The sequence below is a fragment of the Cryptomeria japonica genome, chromosome 3 (genome assembly GCF_030272615.1).
Source record: "Cryptomeria japonica chromosome 3, Sugi_1.0, whole genome shotgun sequence".
Taxonomy (NCBI): Eukaryota; Viridiplantae; Streptophyta; class Pinopsida; order Cupressales; family Cupressaceae; genus Cryptomeria; species Cryptomeria japonica.
This window is the reverse complement of record NC_081407.1, coordinates 936867543-936881576: the sequence shown is the minus strand read 5'-3', so window position 1 is coordinate 936881576 and position 14034 is coordinate 936867543. Positions and strand designations below refer to the sequence as shown.

At 38.7% G+C, this 14034-nt stretch overlaps 1 protein-coding gene across 2 annotated transcripts in view; it reads left to right on the top strand.

Moving 5' to 3' along the window:
• Window positions 1-14034, top strand: part of LOC131072938 (protein RETARDED ROOT GROWTH, mitochondrial) — a 147268-nt gene that overhangs the window by 32785 nt on the left and 100449 nt on the right. For both annotated transcript variants that reach the window (XM_058009242.2, XM_058009241.2), the window contains exon 2: window positions 11639-11774. In XM_058009242.2, coding sequence (XP_057865225.2) covers window positions 11639-11774 — 136 coding nt within the window. The remainder of the gene's footprint in view (window positions 1-11638; window positions 11775-14034) is intronic.

Genomic DNA, 14034 nt, shown 5'->3' with positions numbered 1-14034 from the left:
AGTAGCAAGTAAATTTTTAGGTTTAAGTAGAAATAAAATGTAATGTCCCCTTGTTGAAATAGGATTTATTAATAAATAATAATAATAAATTAAAATATCAATCAACAAGGAAATTATCATCTAAGGAAAGCTAAGGATATCTTAGCAGTAAGCTTGAAAGCTTACGAATTATGTATTTATCCAGAAAGGAACTGGAACCTTCAATATTGATGTAACAATTGTATGCTGATCCAGTAAAGGATCTGGGCTATGTCGTGACCATTTCACACATCGCCCCATCGCAAATGGGGACCCCCTCTTTTTGCTTGTCTTTCGCTCGCTTTTGCTTTCGTTTTTAGGATTTTGCTAGTTAGTTAGTCGTCTGGATTTAGGGTCAAGCCTTAGGGTTTTAAATTTTGTCTTTTCAGGCCAAAATCCAGTCGTTTTTGAGAGCTTTTGAGCTTCCTTTTCTAGGATGCAAATTTTGAATGCAATGAATTCGCCAAAATGGTCTAATTTTCAATTGGAATGTTGATGCAGAGCTTAAATTTGTCTAAGTGTTGAAAGTGAAATGTGAATTTTTGTCCGATTGAATATTTTGACCAAATTTTGACTTTTTTTGATTTTAATCCTAGGCATTGGAATTGATTTGTTTTCGCCTCGTGAAGTGTTAAAATGTGAAAAATCATGTTATCTTGGCCTGTAGGAGCAAAATCGCTCCTGTCCCTCAGTGAAGGACGGGAGCTCATTTTCAAATATCTCATCATCCCTGCAGAGTCCAGACAAATTTCAAGTTGGAAGTGATGGAGAACGGCGATATCTTTCCATTGAATATAAATTGAAGATTTTCATGAGCACAGAAATGCCTCCAGGAGGAAAATCGCTCCTGTCCCTCAGTGAAGGACCGGAGCTACAAATCAAATTTCGCCTTGTCCTTGCGAGATTTCGATGACTTAACAATTTGAAAGGGTCCGAAGGAAGATGCTTTGCCAAATGAATATAATTTGAGATGCAAAAATGAAGGAGAATGACCTAGAATGCCCATATCGCTCCTGTCCCTCTCTAAGGGACCAGGGCGAGGTACCTTGTAGCTCTCGTCCCTCTCCAAGGGACCAGAGCAATTTCTTTCATTAGACAGGATCCGAGCTAAAATCAAGGCAAGTTTACGTTCAAAAACAAGGGAAAACATGAGATGGACGCATTGAATACAAATTGAAGATTTTTTGGACGTCCACGAAGGTCCTAAATGTCTAGTTCGCTCCTGTCCCTCAGGAAGGGACCAGAGCGATTTTTGATATAAATGATTTTCTTGCAAAGTTACAGATGATGTCAAGGCATGGACAAATGGAGTGAAGAAGGACGAGTCCGTTGAATATAAACTTGGAACCTGGCAAAGTGAGGTAAAGGCTATAAAAGGGGGATCGCTCCTGTCCCTCTCCAAGGGACAAGGGCGATACAAGGATGATGTTGCTTCCTACGCAAGTTCAAGGACGATCCAAGTTAAGTCAAGGTGGCGAGGGACACTTCAAGACTTTTTTAGCAAGCACAAACATTCAAAGGTCGTCGCAATGATGAAATTCGCACCCTATAGCCTAGATCGCTCCTGTCCCTCAGGAAGGGACCAGGGCGATGTTGAATGCATTGGCCATTTCATGCAAAATTTACGTAAGGACAAGACTTCGCAATGTTTTAGAGGGTCCAAGGCATCGTATGAAGATAATTCGCAAGGGTTTTCAACGTCCAAACATCGCCAAACAATGTAAAAGCCTCACATCGCTCCTGTCCTTTGGACAAGGACCAAGGCGATACTATCAAAAGCACTCATTTTCCTTCAAGATCCAAGCTAGGCGAGGTTAGGTAAGGTGAAGGACGCCGTTTGAAGGACATCACAACGAGGATCAAGGTTTAAAGTTGACAAGGTCAAGGAGAAAACATGGATCGCTCCTGTCCCTCTCCATGGGACAAGGGCGATGATCCCTTTAATACGCCCAAAACTTCATGCGAGCAAATGGAATAAGCGCAAAAGACACGAACAAAGGATGCTATTCGCCAACAATAAAAGATCGAAGTTAAAAGATGCAAGATGAACGTGGAAACAAGAAGATCGCTCCTGTCCTTTGGACAAGGACCAGGGCGATGTACACTCAAAAGGCACTTAAACACACATGCAAGATGATCAAATGCGAAGAACCTATCAAGATGATCGATTTTTTAACGTGGAGATGAAGAAGTTGATCGTGAAAAAATGCAAAACCAGGACAAAAATGTTGAATCGCTCCTGTCCCTCTCCAAGGGACCAGAGCGATGAGGTACGTCCCTTTGTCTTCCAATTTTGGCGCCAAGTAAGCAATTCGAATTTTTCTCAAATGCTAAATCGATTTAAAAAATTGAATATCCATTTTATTTAGCATTTAATATGGCGTTATCTTTTATTAATTATTTTTTGCCTTTATTTAAAAATCGAAATTCACATTTAAAAAACGCAAGGCATTAATAATTAATTAATTAATTAATAAAAATCGATTTAGAGCGCTCAATTAAGCAAGTCGGCCTTGTTATTTTATTGCAAATCATTTAAAATCATTTTTAAAATGGTTTTATTTATCAAGTCGGCCTAGGGGATGAAAAGGTGTGAGCGCTATATATAATGGGAGTGGAAATTTTCATTTTCACATAATCATTTTTACCTTTCTTCATGCGAATTGAGGAGAGGCGAATATAGTGCGAAGTGTGTTCAAAGGTGGTGCGAATTCAAACCAAGGGTGGCGCTTAGTTATCAAAGTGTGGAGTGCGAATTGCGTTGAAGACCAAAGGTGGTGCGAATTCCATTCATCCAAAGGGTGGCGCTTTATACATCAAGGGTGGTGCGAATTTGAAGACCACACCAAATGCGAACTTGAGGATACATTAAGGCGAATTTGCTAAAGACTTGGAGGATTTGTTTGAGCGATTTGTCAAGGGCAAATTTGGAGATCATTTAAGACCACGTCTAGCGCGATACTTGAAGATCACGTTCACTCCAAAGGTGGCAAAGTCAATTCTGAGGAGATCATATTGAAGATTATTTTATACCTCAATTTTGCCTAGGCGAATTTTGTTTTTGCATTCTAGAGTTAGCTCTCTATTGAGGTATGGCGATTTATTATTATTGCTTTATTCATTCATCGTCGTATTTCAAGTTTTGAAATTTTGATTTTTGATTTTTTTCTAAGCTCAATCGTTTATTTTAGGAAATGATAACTCTAGAGACTTATCATGATGTTTCCTAAAAATTTATCTCTCTTATTTACGTTATTTATTGCAAAATCTATTTCTTATAATGAAATGTTGTGTAGGTATGGCGACCCCGAAGGCGGGAGCATCCACCAGCCGCTCGGCTCTCATGAAAGAAGATCAGAAGACCGAAGAAGTGGAGACCAAGATTGTGTCTAAGTGGAGCAACATTGGAGATACAAACCTGGGGAACTTTAGCACGAAGAAGTTTCGAGAGGTCCCTTACATTGGCAAGCCATCACCTGTCGCCCGGAGAATAATAGAGAGTGGCATCATCAAGGCGGCCGGTTTTCCTCCAGCTATTCAGTGCCACGAGTTGATGATCGAGTGTGTCCGTCACTACAATCCACAGTCCAGGACAATTGTGTCCAATGAGGGAAACACTTTGGCGTACCTTTCAGAGGAAGCCATAAGTGAAGCCTTCCATCTTCCAGAGCACAGGGACATGATATACAAGAGCATTGAAGGAGCCAGATCAGTGTACGATGATGATCCAGATGCTTGCCTAAGCATAATCAACAAGAACTGGCTACTCAAGAGTCGTCCCCGTCTAAGCAAGGTACCGAACACACCGCATCGGATTGATTTCCAGGAGGAGTACAGAGATTTGATTACCATGCTCAACAGAGTTACAGGAGCACCTCATGCCTTCTATTTTGAGAAGTGGATGTTTTACTTCATCCAGGTGATTGTTCAAGGAAAGGGTACGATACATTGGGCTAGGATAATTAGCCATTGCTTAGACGTACAGTTGAGAAGACTCAGGGCTACTAAGTCCTTCCACATGAGTTCATACGTCATCTATGCCTTAATCAGGAGCGTTGAGTACGCAGGACTACCTCACAGAGGAGTGATTGGAAGAGGACTCGGCGAGGTCAGAGCTTGTGAATCCTATACCTACTTGCATCATCCGCCAGGAAAGAACTACAAGTTAGTCAATGATACTTTCACGATGAACATCACAAGGACGTTGCAAGGAGGGATTCACAACAGATTATCTCAGGATGCCCAGGAGTTCATCAAGAGGTATGGTGCTTGGTTCATTCAGTTTCCCAAGTTCACTTACATTAGAGTGCATGGATGTCCTTTACCTCCATACATGTTGCCGAGGTACCCGACAGACAGAATCGTGTTACTTGAAGTAACAAGGCAGTTGGCAGCATATGTGAAGGCATTCAGACACAGACATCAGAATGGAGTCCAGGTACCTATTATTTTGGGTAATTCAGTTGAGGTATGTCCTAATGTCTTAGCCATGGATGACGCAGAGAAGGAGTTAGCCTTGTATTCTTTTTCATCTTTTGCTTGGAGGAATAGCTTTGATCCCCATGGACATTTAGAGGAGACGGTCGGTAGAAGATTTAGACATGAGCACCAAATTGAAGATTTTATGATGAACCTCCTAGATGATCTTGAAGTGAAACGTAAGATACATTCTAGATTGCCTTTGGATTTCATCAGGAAATGTAAGATTTACAGAGTGGCCGACCAAGCTCAGGACAATGGCAGGCACATCCAGTCTTCATATGATAGAGAAAGCAAAACAATAAGTTTGAATTGGAATGAGCCCGAGGTCGTGGATTTAGATGATTTGATGGCACCAGTCTTGTCTTGTACTCGCAGATGGGTAGACGTTCAGCATCAGAAGTTGAGAGAACAAGGCATAGCTATGTCTTTTACTTTGGAAGAGAAACCAGCCGAAGGTGGAGCCAGCGTTAGTGAAGGCAATCCTAATCCTAGGAATTCAGGTGAAGGTAACCTTCGATGTGCCAGTGAGGGCAATCTCCATTCGAGAGGTTCAAAGAGAAAGGAAAGATCAGAAAAGAAGGAGTCTTCCAAGAAAAAACAAGGTGCCAACAAAGATCAAACACCAGGTACTTCTTCCAGACCGGAAAATAGAACAGTTCGAGTGGAAGAGTCCATGGAGTCGATGGTACAGAATGACAGACAGGAGGAAGGACAGACACAGCATGTTTCGTCAGATGGATCTCTCCAAGACTATGATTTAGAAGAAGATAATGAAGTGACATCTCCTCCCAGACAAGAAGAAATAGTACATAAAGAAATTCAAGTTCAAGAGACAAGATCGAATATCCCAGATTGGTTGAAGGAAAGATTGACTAAGGTGATCGTAATTGAGGACGAGGACAATGCAATTGACTTAGAGAGCCTTGTTGGACGTTCACATATGACAACAGAGAAGAAGAAGGCTACAAAGATGTCCAAGATGATTCGAGATGAGACTGGGTCTAGAAAACTGCAGATAGCTACACCGGCAGCAGATAAATATGAGGGTGAGATCCTAGCAGAGGATTATGATATACAAACTTTTGAGTTAGGACCATCCACAACAGAGCAGACTTTAGATGATGCCACCGACACATTTGAGGCATTGAAGGACAAGTTTAGAGAAGAGGTGGAAAAGAATAGAAAGCTTGAGAGAGAGGTCGGTGCATGGAGGACATATTTCAGTCACATCAATGAACCTTTGGGACGTCAGGATCCAGTTAGATCACCAGTGCAGGCATTGCCCCTTCAATCGATCAATGAAGCAGAAAGATTCAGGAACCTGGTCCAGCGTACATGTAGTTGGATGGATAGATCTCATACAGTGGCCATAGAATTTGTTACAAGGATGTCGAAGATCATTCATCAGGCTATCCAAGTTCTTGAGATTATCCACAGATTGATGGCAACAGTAGCTGCATTTGCCCATACCAAGGACGTTGTCATCCCTGTCTTGAAAGTAATAAGACACACATCCAGAAGAATTTTAGCGCAGGAGAGGGTCTTAGAAGGTGATTCTCACAGTTTGTTTCAGTGGTCAACCTTACTTCATATAAAGAGTGTTCTCTTCGAGGACATCAGTGTTAGATGTGGTCAAGTTGAGGAAGTGATCAATCCGATCCAAGACAGAGTATTTGAGGTACTTCGTACCATTCTTGGCAGAAGGATCGAGGTCGAGACAGATGTGGATATCCAGGAATTTGAGGATAGAATCAAGATCATCTTTCGCAAGGACGCAGATGTTACAGATGAGCAGTATGATCAAATGTATGCCACCATGCTCCTGATTGATAGAACGAAGGAACTTGAACCTACTTGGGACGCAGCTCTTCTAGATGCATTCGATCAGGTCATCCACTTAGAGGAGAGTATCAAGAATCTTCCCGAGATTCCAATCACAGAAATCGAAGGAATCGTGACAAAATTCATTGCATATGCTAAGAAAGAGAATTGGAAAGGGTATAAGATTCTAGATGAAAGGTTGTTACAGATGACATGACATCTTATTTCTCATTGGTTGATACCTCCTAGATTTTTGTGCCGAATTTAATATTTGGCTATGTATTTAATATTGTTCAGTAAAAAGGAGGTCATTTGTAACAAACCCTAATTAGGGTTTAGGTGTCATGATCTTGTCCGTTGATTTACTTTCAATCTGGACCTTTCATTGTAACTGGGGATGCTATTTATACCCCCATTTTTCATTTCATTTGGTAATAGTTAATAGTCGGATAAGAGTGAAATAGAGAGATTAGAGTTAGAAGCAATTTTTATTTTGTAGCAAGATTGAGTCTTGAAGAGAGAAATTCAAGCAATTGTTGTACATGATGACTTGGAAATCAATAAAATATTGAAGTTATGGTGTTTTGTTGCAAATTTCTTAAGTTATCTTCATGGTTGTTGGATGTACTTGAATCACGCTCAATCAAAGTAGTTTGTTAATTTGAAAGACTAAGTGTGGGATTTGATATTTGGTAGGATTCGCAATCCAAACCACTAGCTTCTTGCTGATTGTAGGAACGCCTTGCGTGGTCGACTGGAGAACACTTTGAGTCCTTAATCTTCAATTATCATTGTGTCTTGGATATGTACCTTCATAGTAGTGTCCTTGGTCTTTGATGCATTGAACATCATTATATTACCTTAGAAGATCGCACTAATTTCAATTGAGTTGTTATCTTATGGCAAAATTGAAGTTGGTTGAGTCTGGCCAAATCTCGTCCAGGCTAAGTCATTCATAGGGTTAGGCTAGATTAGACCTCTTAAACCCTATCTTTTGCTATTTTTTGAAAGTTCCTTTTAGTTTAGTAAAATCTTCGAGCTTTGAATACGTAAGACCCCTTGGAGGAAACAGCAAATCACATCATACCACTAAAAAGCTTGTCCACACGTGGAGACCCCACTAAAAGAACCTTGGAGTCCATCTAACTGATCCTTTTTGCAGATCTTCAGCAGTTAGAGACTATTTTCTCAAGAGAGGATAAGATACCTATTGGTATTTTATTCTGTGTATGATTGTGTATAAAATACACGTCAACAGGCTAGACCGGAGGTTTTCTTCCCTCCATTCTTTCCTACCGGTGCCCACACTGAATGGAGGTGTAAAATTTTTTTTGTTGAGTTATATATAAAATTTTTGGCTTCGGCCTTTTACCGATCAAAAAAAAAAAAAAAAATTAAAATATAAAGGAATAAAAATAAAATTTAATAATTAAAATTAGTTAAGATGAATGGTCAAAAGGCATGAAATGAAAAGTTGTTACTCTCTCAAACATGACATATACAAGGGAAAGAAGATAACTTCATTTGGGGAGAAAAGAGATGAAGAAAAAAAGAAAGGAGCAAAAGAATTAAGGAAGCATTAATGGGAAGAAGATAAGCAAGTGAACTCTTTTAAAGGGGAGCAATGATTAAGGGTTGTGACCCTTCTGAAGGGTGCTAATTGTGAAAGGTTGCAACCAGTATGAAGAGGTGTGACTCTCCCTCACATTGGAGGATATAAAGGGGAGAAGTTTTCATTTGAGGAGGAGATAAAAAGGGGAAATCAATTTGAGAAATAATATATTATTCTCTCCTTGCTCTTGTACGCCATGGACTGGAATGTTGGAATTCCAAATGTTTCTCCAATTGTTTCAGCTGTGACGTTGGCTAGGAGTTTGCCATTTGGTGCCAAAATTGCCCTTCTTTCAACATTGTAATGTTTTGCGCACTCAATAATCAGCTTGGGGAACTGGATGGCTGGAGGGAAGCCTGCAACTGCAACAATTCCACTCTTGACAAACTTTGTAGCAATGGCTGATGGAGGATGTCTAGCTGTTCTCTTCTTCTGAATTCTCCCATCCTCAAAGTTCCCAGGTTAGTGTTGGTGACCTCTTTCCACTTTGAAATAATCTTTGATTTATGAAGATATCCTCTTTGTTCATTCTTTATTTGCACCTGCCAGGAGGTGTTTGCAGCCTTGCTAGATTCCACCATTCCTGCAAAATAAAATAAATAACATTAATTTCGTCATAAAGAAATTCAATAAATCCACTGAGGAAGGAATTCCATGCTGCGATTCCAGGCAAAATAAAATAAATCCTTCACGAATGAGAACTTTTGGAAAATAATAAAGCTTTGCTTTTGTCTTTTCTCCACTTCTCTCTAGCTTCGAATTTCTCCAAAAACCGTTGTGAGAAATGAATTCCAAATTGTCGTTTAAATAGAAGTTTCCCACTAAAGCTACTAAGTTGGTTAGGGGTTAAAATTGGCAGCTGCATTGATTTTCTTCAATCATGCGTCATGTTTCCTTCGACAACTCGCCATGCAAGTGGACCTTACCATAATTTTGAGTTAAAAAATGGAAACTTAAATTTTCGAGTTGTGTCATAAATACAGAATATGCCCTTTACATGTCACCAACTCATTTATTGTGAAAATCTTTCCATTTTGGGCGCTTTGAAAGATTTTCCTTCCTTGGAAGAATTTTATCAATTTTGAAGGAATCCTGTATGTTTGGAATTTTAGGAGAGAGAAAGTCTTTCTAGAGAGATTTTTTCATCTTGAAGGAATTTTTTGCATTCTTGTTCACATCTCGTCCTGAAGGAGATTTTTGTATCAATCGACCATTTCTTTTCATACTTGAAGAATTTTACCTTGTCTGGGAGAGAGAAAAATTCTCTCTTAACCAAATTTTCCCGTCTTGGAAAATTTTAAATCTTTGGCTCAATTCCCACCTGGAGGAAGAAATTTTGAATTTTTTCCTCTTGCTTTGAATTTAACTTTCTACCTCTGACCTTGGACGCAATAAATTTGAGGAATTTGGAAAAAAAAGGCGAATTCTTCCTTGCAATGATTTTGGCACCCAAGTCTAGCTTGGAGCGTATTTTGCTTGGAAGGGAGGAATTTTTGACTTGCTTGGAAATTCCTCCTTGGCCTTTGTTTAGCGCCCAACACTTGACTTGAGCACATTTTCTTCATGAAGGAGGATTTTGATGTGGAGGAAAATTCCTCAGCCCCATTTTGGCACTCAACACCTTACTTGGGCGCATTTTGACTAGGAAGGAGGAAATCTGGAAAAAAGTGAATTTTCCTTCTTGTATTCGTTTTGGCACCCATCTACTTAAGCGCATTTCTTCATGGAGGAAAGAATTTTTGGTGGAGGAGAAATTTCCTCCATGTCTTCATTTTAGCGCTCCGTAATGTCCTTGGGCACAAATTGCATGAAGTGAAGGATTCTTTGTTTGGGGAGGAAATTCCTCCATGACCCCATTTTGGCGCTCTACCTCAACCCTGGACACAATTTGTTAGGTGGGAAGGATCTTGAGGAATTTTGGAAATTCCTCCTCAACATGATTCTAGCGGCCCACCTCTTGCTTGGGTGCCATTTGACCAAGGTGAAGGATTTTTGGTCAAGTTTGGAAATTCCTCCTTGCAATATACATTTTGCGTTCTTCGTTTGGACTTTGATGCCAATTTTGGATCGAAGAGAATCACGGAACACTTTCTTGCCTTAGGATAGTTTTTTCATGCTTTTTCCACTTTAGGAAAGAATTCTAGACTTAGCCATTTTTTTGAATAATTGCCTGCTTTTTCAACTTTCCGGATTTGGAACTTGGATGTTCAAGAATGCTCTGCCATCAGTGTCCCGTCAACTGCTTGAGATAGACTTGCCAAAAATAGACTTACTAAAAATAGTATGTTCTTCCCAACATCATATTAGGGCAAAACGGGACAGGGTGACACCTGCTAAAAATAGACTTACTAAAAATAGTATGTTTGTTTAAATGCAAATAATTTGGGATGCAGTGAAACTTACTAAAAATAGTAAGTGCTTGGAATTCGCTCAAATTTCACTAGTAGCTTCCTTGAAGGGTTTTGACTCCATTGCTACATTCAGATTTTTCGAAACCCTAAGAAAATGACCTCAAATCTAAGTTTGAAGGGCAAAAACCATAAATAGACAAAATAAGCTCTAGACTTAGCCAAATTTACTCAAAACACTTGCAGACTTGATCAAAATTTGCCAAAACATTTGCCGACTTGGGGAGATTGAAGAAATTGCTGCTAAAAGAGCCAAAAGACCACAACCAAAAGACCAAGTGGACCAAAAATGTAGGGGTCCCCATTTGGAATGGGGTGATGTTGTGATTAGGTCACAACAGTCACTTGCCCAATCTTTCCACCCGTTTTTTTTCAGAATTGTAGCTTTACAAAGTTTTTGTCACAATTATACACTTTGACCCAAACTGGTATCCTTTAAAGCAAAGTAAGCACGAGGTTTTCACAGTCCAATAGATTGAAAGGGCTTCTAGAAAAACCAAATTCATAGAGGTTTTCCAGATGAAAATGAAATTTAAACAGTTTAATGTTTTTTCTCAATCTCTTTTCAATTTGTGTAAGTATTTCAGTATCTAGATCAATTATGGAGTTCATGGTCTAAGAAATTTTCCAAAAACCCATGGAACCAATTGGAAATCTCTGTTCTGGGGTTTTAAACTTTACAAGAAGAAATTCAATTACCAAAAATCTAATTTAAGGAGGACCCTACTTCCAATTTTTAAATTCAATCTAATAAAGCTTCCATCAAAGGCCATTTCCCATTAATTTATGAATCAATGCCTGCGAAGTCAAGGGATTTACCATAGTTAAGAATTCTGCATCGTTCAGATTGATCTGCACATTTTCTTCTGCTATCTGAAAGATGAAGTGTTCATGTTGGGTTTAGTCATGCAACTGAATCTGATCTTTTGGAGAAAGGTCAGCAAAGGTGCCAGCCATGGCCTCCTTTTGAAAGGTTAGCATTTCCTTTGACTCCCCATTCCTCATTTTTGCCTTTTTTTTTGCCATACATTTGACATCCCATTTTTGCAAAGCTCCTCTCCTGTGTTTGCTTAATCTTCTTGTTTGTTTGAAAACCTGGTCACACAATTGACTGCCCGTTTTACACTCTCCTTGCTTGAAATCCTGCTCACTGGACATCTACTTCTCTGTAAGAAATAATTTAGATATTTAGGAATATTAAATCATTTGTAGACTCTAATTTTTTATCTTATTATGATAGATTTTTTTTTTTGGGACATGTGCACTAACATATTTACTTGCATGGGAGGTATTGCAGTGTGGATTTGAGGAGCTTGCAGCTTGAACATGTTCTTGACATCGTGCCTCCAGCTTCCCGAACTGCAAATTATCTGATATTTAAATACACCAATACTCTATCTCACCAGTCATCTACCAGTACTTTGATAACACAGGTAAACATCCTTCTTTGTCTTTTCGTTTTTTGATAAACAACCATTGGAAGATATTGCATTGCTTCTAAGTTGTAGATTCTAAAATGTATCAAATATCCATTAGGAGAAATCCTAAATTTTGTTGCTTGCATAAACTTATTTGATTTTTTTCGCAAAAAGTAAAATATCTCAATCTAGGTTGTTTGAGATAGTGTTCCTGACAATGCATCAGAAAACTAGTAGATCACATTGTTCAGGGTGTAACTTTGCAACTGTAGCTATAAACAACCTGGCTCAAAAATCTTTGGAAAGTTTAGGATGTGTATTCTGTAGTTGTACTATATGATGAACAAAGTTTGACCCCTGAAAACCAATCTGAAAGGCCCAAAATTTTCAAAATACAAAAAATCTAGAAAGCTTAAAACAATTTGGGAAACTGAAATCTTCTTGTTTTATGGGTTTCATCAATGACTGATACTCTCCGCTTCATGTTGAAATGCTTCTCAAATTGGTTTCCAGAGTCAAGGTTGAATCTCTATATTTTTTATCTCCAGACTATTCATTTCCATAAACAGCAATAAACTTTAAGGACTTGCTATTCAGATACAAAGACGAGAGAAGGTTGTAGATTCGCATCTCCTCTCAAAGATCACTATCATACTATGTTACCCCGAGTTTCCGGGATGGGGACGGCAGAGGACGGGGGTACGCGTTTCCGGGACGGTGATTTTTTTTGCCAATTTTGGGGACAGCTAGGGACGGCAAAGGGGACGCCTATATAAAAATAGGGAAAATTAAAATATATAGGGAAATTTAAAGTATTCATATGAAAACACGGATAAAGCATGCACATATACATTATAGAACCTTAACATATAAGAACTAGCAGAGTTCTTATGCCAAATTTGTGTTAAATTGAGAGTCAAAGCCAAATTGCTTATAGATTTCATTGTCAAAATTCACTGTCAATATGCAGAATTTATGGGGACGTCCCCTAGGAGTCCCTTGTTCCCGGGACGTCCCCAGGACGTGGACGCCTGAAAAAAATACTGGGGACGCATCCCCGGGTAACTTGCTGAGAGAGTGTGTGGTAGTTTCACATCTCTTCTCAGCTATTGACCTTTTGTAATATGTGGAGATGAGCAAAATAGCAAAGTGCAGTGGGTATAATTTCAACTCTTATCAGGGATGGCTAACTAATTTTGTAATAATTTGGGAGAAACAGCTTACATAATTTCTCAGAGACAATTTTTGCATATCTCTCATATTGATAATCATAAAATAATTATACTTTTATTCAGAAATTGTTCTCTTTGCTTTTATTTTATCTCCATTCATTCTAGACAGCTTTACAATCATCGCTAGGCTATAATTGTTTTAAATTTTTAGTTAATTGCTTTGACCTATAATACATCTATGTTCCAGCAATTTAGAGGTTTTGTCCACCAGATTGCCAACCAAATCCAGATCGATCCGTACATTTAGTATAAAAATTCAGAAAACAGCAAATAAGTCTTCCATATCTAGTGACTTTCCAAAAGGTTGAAGCAGTCTAAGTTTAAAACATGTTAAATTATCAAATGGGATTTAAAACCCTTCTTGTAAAAGGGCTCATGATTAGCTAGAGTGCAAATTGTTATCATATGGTCTAATTTTCCAAAAAGACTATCAGAAATTCCTCAACAATAACTATTTCTGTAAATCTAAACTATAGTTATCAATGCAGTGATTAAAAGGGAAGAACTTATACAGCTTCCAGAACAGCATCTCAATGATGCAAAGAGTACTGTTGCAGAAATTCATGTGAGCAACATCCCAGAGTGCAAGAGTACCAAGAACAGCCATAAAACAAATTTGCAAATTGTCAAAAAGCCACAATAGATTGGAAATCGCCCAGGAAAACAATTTTTTGAAATGAAAAACTGTTGTTTGCTAAACTTGTGGTCAGCAAGCTTGACCAGAGAAATAGCAACAAAATTGGCAGTCACTACTGAATTGCATTTTTCGGCCTTTTTTTGGCTATATATTTGAACTTTTCATTCATTTAAAAAAGTCCTAACCCTAACCCTGACCTGATTTTGTTCCTTCTTTTAAAACCTTAACCCTAACCTTAATACGATTTTCCTGATTAAATTGCAATTTAAAATAAAAATCTTTATCTTTTGGTTTGCCGATTTATACCCAAGAACTATTAATGATACTATGTTGCAAACTACTCCACAGATTCCAGCCTGAAAAAAATAAGTGACTCGAAGGAGTTGGCAATTTCCTGCCTCCAACC